The following is a 10694-nucleotide window of genomic DNA, read 5'->3' as shown; positions in this document are numbered from 1 at the left end:
CATCTTAATATTAGATTTTAGTTTACCCTGTGCGTTTGAAATGTTTGAAGAAGTCTTAAGATACAAAATGTATTATTGTATATATATAAAGTGTTTTAACAGGCTGTTGATTAGCTGTACAGATTTATATTGTGCATTTAATCATACTTTTATTAGCAGGAAGAAGAAACATGACTGACTCACAAACTTCAAAATGGTACAGGGTAGACTCAAGTTTGTTGAGAGTGAAAGGCTTTTACTTCTTTACATTTGCTGGTAGGTTTTTAAAGTACTGCATATGTATATATAATAAGTTTTCCATTTAATCTGCTGGAATTGTATGAATTTAATAAATTTTTTGGGTAATTTTCAATGACACATCTGCTAATGAACACAAAAAATTAAATCCCCACATACATAACATATAAATAAATACATGAAATAATATATAATTAATTAAAGTTGACAAACATGAACGTTTCTGTGTCACTGTTGTTCCACTCACAGAAATAACTGTTCAATGATGTTAAAATCAGTATTAGCAGCAGAATTTACAAATGTGATATTTAGCTGTCTGACAGTACAATGTACTAACCTTTTGACTTTAAACAATTTCATTTAAAAAGATACATTATCCTTGTTTTTAGTTATTTTAAAATGAAAAAACACAAGATGCTAATCATGCTAATATACATGAAATAGTGTCTATTGTTTGCCAAGGTATCTTCTCTTGCATTTTTACTGTTCATTAATAATATTGAAAACATGAATCCATTAAATTTTTTAAAAAGAAGTACTTTGGAAGTTATTTATTCATGTTATTTGTATCCAGTCCAAAGGCATGAAAATCTGAAGATCTGGCCTTTTTTCAATTTTCAATTTCTGAGTGTATATAAATTTCAGAGTCTAGTCTGAAATGAATTTCTTCTTAAAGTTATCAGTTTCAGTGTTTGCTGTTTTTCTGATCAATTCCTAGTGTATCTGCTTCCCTAAAGTTAAACATGCTGAGATGCAAAATCTTGAATTAAAGAAAATGTGACCTGTTTACAAATGTTTTGTTTTATTTTGTAGCTGTTGGTGCTCTTTTACCATTTATGGCACTTTATATGAAACAGATTGGTATGACAAAATCACAGACTGGGATAATTTATGGTCTTATGCCATTTGTTGGGTTTTTAGTCAGACCTTTATTTGGAGCTGTAGCAGACAAATTTCAAAAACACAAATTAATTCTAGTTCTATGTTGTGTTCTAACAGGGTTGTGCTTTAATCTTATGATTTTAATTCCATCGAAACATACCGAACATACAAAAGTGACGACTGAAATTGTGTGTAGTCAAGGAGACTCATTTTTACGAGATTGTTACCATTTCAACGAAAGTATAAACATGGAAGCTTGCCCCATGTCATTCCATACTTATGTTACTAAAGCCAAAGAGATTATTAGTGAGGAATCTTTTGTCACAATGGTTGTGAACTCAAGCAGCAGTAATAATGTGCCATATGTTATCAGCACAATGCCAAATGAACAAAATGTGGCAACAAAGTCTAAGCTTTCATGTCATTTGAATTGTAATTATAAGATAACACCAGAATTACCTCAAAAAGTATGTTTCACCAATGCAACAGGCACATATGATGAGGCTGAATGCTACAGTGTGAATTTAAATATTGGTAGATGGGAATCTCATATTAGTTTTGAAATTCCAGATCTTGGATATTTGTTAAACAAAGAAGTTATATCAAATAGAATCAAAACAGATGACCAAGTGTGTAGGACTTTTGACCTGAAGGATGTAGTGTACAAAGGTCAAGAGTACTGGCAGATGTTGTGTAGTGATGACACTGATTTTGTGTGTGACCTTGAATGTAGCCATGTTGACACATGTACTCATAAAGTAGCAGACGATCTAAGTCAAACATCATTTTGGTTCTTTTTTATATTGTTTTTACTGGGAAATATTTTATTTGCTCCTATAATGAGTTTGGGAGATGCTATATTGTATGATCTTCTAGGAGAGAAAAATAGGCACAAATGGGGTAAACAGCGATTATGGGGAACAGTAGGGTTTGCTATGTTTGCTGTTGTTTCAACCTTAAGCATTGATGCACTTTCAAAAACCAACATGAATAGTTTCAGTGTATCATTTTATTTATTTAGTGCCTTAAACCTATCAACAGCTTTAATATCTTGTGTAATGAAAATTTCACATAACCTTGCATGTGGACAGTTGCTGAAAGGAACATTAACTCTGCTACGTAATCGTAAAACTGCAGTGTTTCTTCTAGTTGTGTTTTATTTTGGGTCATTAACAGGTGCAATAGAGGCCTTTCTCTACTGGTTTTTAGAAGACGAACTTGGAAACAAACTGAAAATTATTCCAGGGTTATGTTCATTAATAGCTTGTTCAGCAGAAATACCATTATTGTACGTGTCGGGTTATTTTATCAAAAGATTTGGACATATGTATTGTTTATATGCTGCTTTCTTTGCATATACTTTACGATTTACATTATATTCATTCCTTACAAATGCATGGCAGGTTTTACCAGTTGAAATGTTACATGGTATTACATTTGGAATTATGTGGGCTGCTGCAACATCATATGGCAGTATAATAACACCTGAAGGGATGTCTGGAACTATCCAAGGACTACTGAGTGGGGTTCATTTTGGATTTGGTAAGTACTTGTATTGTGTTTGCTTTTTGTATTCAAAGCTAGTTGAACATGTTGAAATTCTTAATATTTTACTTTTTGAAATTTTTGATATTTTTCCTGTAAGATCTACCTATACTATTAAATGAGATGACCACATTTTGTGTGTTGCTTCTCTTTCTTCCACACTAAATTAATCATCATGCCTTTGTGTTCTATAGGTAACATGAATAGTTGTCATCTATTCTTATGACTATTCAGTTTGTGTTATTTTGGGAGAAAAGATAAAAGCATCCGGATATTGTTTCTGTCATCAGACCAACTTTTAAGACATTCAAGACTTCTGGTTTTAAACTTGCACATAATTTTCATAAGAGTACTTCGGGACAAGTCAATAATTTTCGCATTGATAGAGACTCTATATAATATAGCAGTCATCACCGTGGAGAGGAAACTTGGATTTGATAGTTAATAGCAAATACACTTTATTTATAATATACGTATGTTTGTAGTATACAGAAGCGTGAAATTAATAGAATTTAACAGAAAACCAAAAAAAACGGACTTTGGAAAAAGGGAGAGGCCTTAAAAAAAATTGTCCTATCTTCAAGTACCTATGAATTTTTATACCTTTTCTTAAATTCTCCAGACATAAAATCTTATGCAAAAATTCTCCCTACAACAGTTTACATACTTTCAACCATTCGTCAACCAAGCTCTAAATGCCTACGATTTCATGGGATTGTTTTAGTAGTTATAAAAAGAAGAAAGAAAACAAAGTGGAAAGGAAATTCAAACTCAATTAGTTGAACTCAAACTTAACACAACCAAACGAAAAATCAAAGTATACAAACATTGAAAACTAGTAATTATAATATGCGTGAACAGATAATTTCGAAGACTTAAAAACTTCAGGAAATCTTTCTGAAATCAATGTAAGTTGTAAGTGTATGCTGATAATTGCAGTTGATTTGTACACATTTAGATGTACATGTATATCATGTATATGGAGATCAGTAAAATGAAAGGCCATATTAAACATTAATTATATCTGTCCTTTCCTTAATAAACTTGACACTTTTAACTTACTGTGTGTTATAAATCACCAAATCAAGGGAGGTAATAAATTAAATATTACCCATGCCATGTTAGTTAACTTTTGATATCATCTGTTGACAACAATATCGTGAGAATTTATTTGCTTTTTTGAACTTTTCTTTATTGGGATAGATGAGACCTCAAGAAAACAATGTATGCTGAATTGATTTGCTTTTTATCAGACTTATTTAAAGTGTTTTCTGAAATACCTAAAATAGTTACATCATGGTTCATTTGATACATAAACACTAAAATTTTCAAATCTTAATAAAAAATATTTGTTTTTGTTTTAGGTAAAGGGGTTGGTAGTTTGGTGACTGGACAGTTGTACTCACAGATTGGTATTAGATGGACATTCCGTTTATATGCAATATCATCATTTGTGCTCCTCATCTTGTATATGCTGGTGAACAAGTTTGTTTTTAAAGAGGATAGCCCTACAAGGCCTGGCGAAGAAGTTGAATTAAAAACTGGAGGTAAGATAAACATGATATAACAAGGTATGCCAGGCTTTTCAAATGTAAAAAATTCAATGTTGAGTGTAGAGACAATGATATTGTACCAGATAATTATATATCTAATGTTTCTTTAACTATTTTTAGATAATATGTAGATAATCCTTTTCACTGAGCTGCAAAACAATGTGTTTAAACTGGACCTATAATTCTCACATAATATATATCAGCTTAATATGTGAAGGTGTTTAGAAAAAAGTCTGTACAATTGCTCAGTGCAGAATGAGGGAATGACAGAGAAGGGTAAAACTGTATGGCCCCCTCCACTAAGTTACAGCGCCATACAAACTTGTAAATCAATGTTATGTAGATATTGAAAAAAGTGTTAAAATCATATCATAAGAAGAGTTAGAAAATAATATACCTGTGTTTGAAAATGGATATACTAGTACTCCAAAAAGAAATCATTTACAGGTGAATTTAGGTAGACAAGCTTGTACAAAAAATGAAGATCTTTATAAACTTAAAATGCAACTAATATTTTAATTTGTTTTTAGTTTATCACCATCTCCATAGCAAACAATTTGTTTTAAACTTTACATGCAACTTTAACAATTTACGAGAAATGTACATGTTTGTTTCAAAGTCCACTTGGCTTTCTGTATTGTCATGCTTTCATTTTAATATAGAAAACTCATTGTTTTTTTTAGGAGAAAAAGAAGCAGAAGATCGTCTTCTTGGCAACAATACAGCAGAGCAGAATGATACACATGCTGAATTTCATGATGAACCCAAAACAGATGAGAAAAAAGACAGTTTAAGAACAGAAGATATTTAAAGATGCATTCATATTGGTTAAGTTATCACATCTCCCTGTTTAGATGCTGTTGTTTTTTTTTATCTGTGCTTTATACTGTTAACATCCATAATTTGTGATAGTTATTTTTAAAAAGTATGAAATGCATTGATTGCATCTGATTAAGTTTGTGGTAGAGGTTGTCATTGCCAGCAACTTGCAAAAGATTATTGGTTCATTCTTTGTAGAACAGCCAAGACTGTCTTGTGGAAGCATATGCAAATAACAGGATATGGTATATATAAAAGAAGATGTGGTATGATTGCCAATAACACAACAATTCACAAGAATCCATATGACATGGATGAAAGCAACTATAGACACTATATAGCTTTCAACAACGAGTAAACCCCATGCTTAAAAGTCAGCTTTAAAAGGCTCATAGTAAAATTTAGAAATTGTCCCTTGTCTTCAATATTTTGCAATTGTTTATTGAAATTATTATAATAAGTATTTGAATGAAATTTTGCTTTGAAGTTCAACTTATATATAGTTGAATTTGTAGTAAGGAGTTTTAGCCATATAAAAGGTAACCACAGAGACAGAATGACAGTATTTTTTAATAAATAAGTGCCTTTAAGCAGCTTTCATACATTGATTCATATATTCTTTGATATGTTTTATTTTTTATAGAAACTAAATCAGAAGTGTTGTGTAGATCAAAAATAGGAAGTGATTTGCAAATTGGAAATTATCCGTTTGTTTCTTCACTATTTTTAAAGTAAATGTTCTACTCAATGACCTATTGAAATGTAATTTTTGTTATGGTTTACAAATAAACTCATCATAGATTAAACACTCTTATGAAATTAAAGTTACAGGAGTTGGTCTCTTGCAGTTTTCATTTTCAGCATACATAGTTTGTACTGATATTCATTATTTATTTATGAAATAAGAAATTACTAATCTATAAATTCTGGTATTTAATTTTTAAGTTGGCTTACTATTTTGATGAATGAAATCCTTTGACTTGGTTAAACAAAAAATAGATTTGCAACTTCATAGCAGAAAGTTGATTCTTTCTAGAAAATTTCTAATTAGAAAATTGAATTGTATACAATAGTTTTGTTACTTCTGTTTTTGAGAAAAATATCTAATTGTATGTCTTTTGTGCCTAGTAATAATACAAGCATTTAGATATTTAACAATGAACCATATATATTTTTTTGGACATGATTGCTGAAATCCTTTATAAATAACAATAAAATTGAAAATGGAAATGGGGAATGTGCCAAAGAGACACAACAACCCGACCATAGAAAAAAACAACAGCAGAAGGTCACCAACAGGTCTTCAATGTAGCGAGAAATTCCCACACCCGAAGGCGTCCTTCAACTGGCCCCTAAATATAACTATGAATTTATGAAGGTAAAGATGTATTATATCAATTTATGAAAATAACTAATAAGCAAAATTTTCAAATGCTTTTAATAAAAGAAACGTCAGAGGGGCAAAACAAATAAAAACAAGAGGCAGCCATGATCAGTGATTATTCTATAGTTTTGATATTTTACAAGTAGATTTCATTTGAACATTCCAATTTTTTTTTTAGATGTTATACATTGTTTTGTTTACACTAGTTGTTTAGTAGTCCTGAATGTGCATGACATATTTGCAATTTGACATTAGGCATAAATAAATGAATGAAGAATGAAGGTTTAAAATTCTATAAACTAGCCTCCTGTAAACACATGTGAAGTAAGTATTTTTTTGTATAGATAAAAGTAAAATTATTCCTATAAAGACCATAAAAACAGACCATTCATATTTTGTCGGCAGCATTTTTTTATTTTCTTGATTTTTGTTAATTTGTTGCAGAAATGAAGTAAAAGAATAATTTGTTTCTATTGATTAATTAGTACCCCATCTCATGCCAAAATGTTTTTTTTTAAATAGGTAAAACGAAACTTATGTCCTGAGAACTTCCATTTTAAATGCATATTAATGAACAATTGTTTTTCTTTTCTATTGAAGGTGGAAAAAAATTGTTTGTCCTTTAATTAAAAAACAATGCTCCCTCACCAATAAGGTAAGGGATGAAGTATAGCAGCATTTTATTTTATTTACAAACATTGACAAAGACACTTATTTTGTAACAATGTTGTTATCTACATGACTCATGTTGTGTCCCCATGATTTACATGTGTGTAAGATTGTTTTTGATACATAATAATTCATATTTATTTATGATGATTGTTAAGTTTATTACATACTTATAATACCTTAAAAACATGTATTTGAATTTTGATATGTGTTTTAGTTGCTTTATGACAGTAAGTCTCATCTTTTCTTGTCTCAAATGAAAAAAATATGGCATTTTCATAAATTTTGTTGAAAAATGAAGTGTATTCAATAATTTGTAAAAATATTGTTTATAGACAAATTATGACATGCTTTATTATATTAGTTATTTTAAGCTAGATGAACAAAACATGTTTAATTTTCTTTTAATGTCAGATTTGTTTCTAAAGTTTAACATTTGTTAATTATACTAAAGAACAATCCATGTCAACTCATGCATATGCCTTAAATTTTGTTAACTCTCAAGTTTTATTAGAAGTGTTCGCCATCTGGGCATGCATGACATGTATTATTATTTTAACTTGTTAGGGTAGGTTTTATGTTAAATCTAGCAAATGTTTACTGAGTTGTAAAGTGTATGCTATTTTGATGTTGATTGTACAATGCCTAGTCATTATTTTTTTTCTCAATGTAGATCACTACTAGTATTATTAAGAAGTGACATTAGAGAACTACAACCTGGAACAGGACACAGCTATCCTTTTAAAGTTTCATGTGAAAATTTAAAGAAAAAAACATATTGACCATTTTCATCAAACAATGAACCCATTACCCAATAGGTATATTTGTTTTTCAAATATTTGATATGACATAGGCAACTAAACAAATCTCAAAACTAAAACCTGAACTAGAGTAAGCATTTCAAATTTCACTTAAAAAGTCTGGCCAAGAAAATTAAAGATGATCAAAGTCATCATTAGTTATACAGACGCTGAGACCATAACTTGTTTTTATAAATGTTTGAAACAAACACAATTTATCATGGGCATTTAAAAAATCCCTATTTGATCATCTTTCAACCATCATCTGTTGAACATTTTGCCTATTAATAAACCAATGTTGAGCAAATTAGACTTTTGCAACAAGGACAAATGTACACTAAGATTTATGTGTATATAAATATTGTCCAGGCAAATTACTTTGATTTTAAAAGAAAGCATAGAAAAAATATCCCATCTTTTTTCCACCATTATGAAACGACCCATAAAGATTCACCTCTAATAAAGAAATAATGTTTTTCAACAGGGACTAATGCATACTGCTTTGAATATGCACATTTAAAGCCCACTGCTATCTAACAATTTAGCTTTGATATTAAATTGTAAAAATTACAGAGCTTTGATGTCTACTCTCACTTCTTTTTAGCACATGGTCATTAATATTTTGAATTTACTTTGAGATAAAATTCTGAATTTGACCATACACCACTACATATTTCTCAATCTTTCTTACAAGATCATTTTACATTGTCTTTTAGGTTGATACCATACTTTTAAGCCAATGAAATTTTTCAGCAGGGAAATGTATTCTGCCTTTTGCATGCACATCTTTTCTCATTTTTCTTCAAACATATGAGCACTAACATAATTTTTGAATACATCACTATTTAGCAAATACTGTTTTGAAGGAAGTGCTAAATGAATATTGCTGAATGTATGCACATTGTCCCACAAAAACCTACTATTGAATGAGTTTTTGATATTTTATTTAATGTAAGTGTAATAAAGAAGTAGGTCCGGTAAGGACTCATTTTGGCCTCAAATTTTAGTTTCATCTGAAGAAAGATTTTGACCACTTAAGTGTCTATTTCACTTGATTCAATTAGTTTATGTGAAAGATTTTAACTGATTAAGTCATTAAAAACGATCTGATTGAAGCTCAAATATGAAAAATCTCTCAAATATGACAAAAAACTTCACTTTTCAGATTGTTTTTGTCAAAAATGAAAGTGGCCGCATCCGTGTTCATCCACAACCTTTATATATGTTATGTATTATCATAAAATACAACTTACATTGCAATATTAAGGATGAACACGAATGCGGCCACTTTCGTTTTACACGGAAACCGTCTAAAATTTAACTAAAATGATAGAATTTTGAAGATTTCAGTAATTTAGCATGACTTTATGGTGCTACTACCCGATATATGTGCATTTTATTGTCAAAAACAGCCCATATTTATGTAGCAGAAGCATTCAACTGTCCAATAAATAACTAAAAGTTTAAATTTTAACAATTTTGTAAAACTGTTATATTTTTGGGCCAAAAATGGGCCTTACCGGACCTACTTCTTTTGCCCAATGTTAAAAAAGGGTTGTATCTGATTCTGAATTAAGGGGGCTCGCGGGTCTAAATCATTTTTTTTAATCTAATATATAAGATTTTTCTAATTTTTTCTATAAATGAACTTTATTTTATACCTGATAGAAAATAAAATAATAAAGAGGGGTCAGCGATCATTTACGCTCACAATCAGCCTTTGAAAGAAGTATACATTTTTGTAAAGGTACTTTTTTTCTATTGAACTAATAGAAGAAAAACAGGTAATATCGAAAAAAAAAAAAGAATTTAATTACAGAAATTGCTTAAATTTTACAATTATTTAGTTTATGTATAGCTTATTTGAAAACAATAATAAAAAATATAGGTCACAGATGAGTAAAACAAGATATTTCAATTCTAATGCCAAAAAATAGCATTTTTGCACCAAAGGGAGATAAATTGGAGCTTTTTCAATGATAAAAACATATTAAAAGTTATCTGGGGCCAAACCAAATCTTTTTTTTTGGGGTTAATTTTTGTATCATATCATAAAGTAATAACTAATAGTGTAATTAATAAAATTTGTTATGAAAAAAACAAATGTTTAATTTTTTGATGACATTTTTGTACCCATGAGCCTCCTTAAATAAGTACAACCCATGTACCAAAATATTTTGACAGATTTTCACGGTATATTATGTTTTTGTGTTGTGCATCTTTAGCTTATTTTTAAACTTGCATTTATAAAAAGGTCAAACATAAGTCTTTATGAATATCACATGTTGTTTAATATGTCCATGTTGTTTAACTGATTATCATAATGACATATATGATACATGACTTCTCACTCTTAAAAACCACATCATTGGTCTCATGGTAGCATGTTAAAAAAAATATACTTAAAACTTGGTATTTTCTTCTTTTTTCCTAAGCACACAGCATTAAGAAGTATCTCACTCTTTAAACACTTCCTAATACAAATAATAAGGTTCTAGTGATGTTGGACTTTAGACTACTTCTCATTCTTTCAACTGCCTAGCAAAAGTTATGGGATTTATTTGCATGGAACTTATATAATTACTATCTTTTGATCAAATAAATATGAGAACTTCACACTCGTTTAACACATCTTAGCACAAATAATGAGATTCTTCTGGCATTTGACTTTAAAGTACTTCTCACAATTTTTCACTACCTATCACAGTTTATAAAATTCTAGTGGCATTGGACTCAAACCAACTACTGTAAATTAGCGTATTTTCGTGGGTATCAATTTTCGTGGGTACCAATTTTCGTGGATTA

At 29.7% G+C, this 10694-nt stretch overlaps 1 protein-coding gene across 1 annotated transcript; it reads left to right on the top strand.

Annotated features, from left to right (window-relative positions):
- The first annotated feature begins 1039 nt into the window (after positions 1-1039).
- LOC143042082 (major facilitator superfamily domain-containing protein 6-A-like) lies at positions 1040-5679 on the top strand. The gene is made up of 3 exons (XM_076214323.1): positions 1040-2661; positions 4029-4211; positions 4901-5679. The coding sequence occupies exons 1-3, from the start codon at positions 1074-1076 to the stop codon at positions 5026-5028; spliced, it is 1899 nt and encodes a 632-aa protein (XP_076070438.1). The 5' UTR covers positions 1040-1073; the 3' UTR covers positions 5029-5679.
- The last annotated feature ends 5015 nt before the right edge of the window (positions 5680-10694 follow it).

The sequence above is a fragment of the Mytilus galloprovincialis genome, chromosome 8 (assembly GCF_965363235.1).
Source record: "Mytilus galloprovincialis chromosome 8, xbMytGall1.hap1.1, whole genome shotgun sequence".
Lineage (NCBI taxonomy): Eukaryota > Metazoa > Mollusca > Bivalvia > Mytilida > Mytilidae > Mytilus > Mytilus galloprovincialis.
The sequence above is the reverse complement of the archived record's forward strand: the minus strand, read 5'-3'. Positions and strand labels throughout refer to the sequence as shown.

What these genes read in the sequence shown, in the direction of transcription:
- LOC143042082 (XM_076214323.1), top strand. Translation starts at nt 1,074, where the DNA reads ATGGCACTTTATATGAAACAGATTGGTATGACAAAATCACAGACTGGG. An exon ending in TGGGGTTCATTTTGGATTTG is followed by an intron (nt 2,662 to 4,028) that starts GTAAGTACTTGT and finishes TTTTTGTTTTAG; the next exon opens with GTAAAGGGGTTGGTAGTTTG. An exon ending in AGTTGAATTAAAAACTGGAG is followed by an intron (nt 4,212 to 4,900) that starts GTAAGATAAACA and finishes TGTTTTTTTTAG; the next exon opens with GAGAAAAAGAAGCAGAAGAT.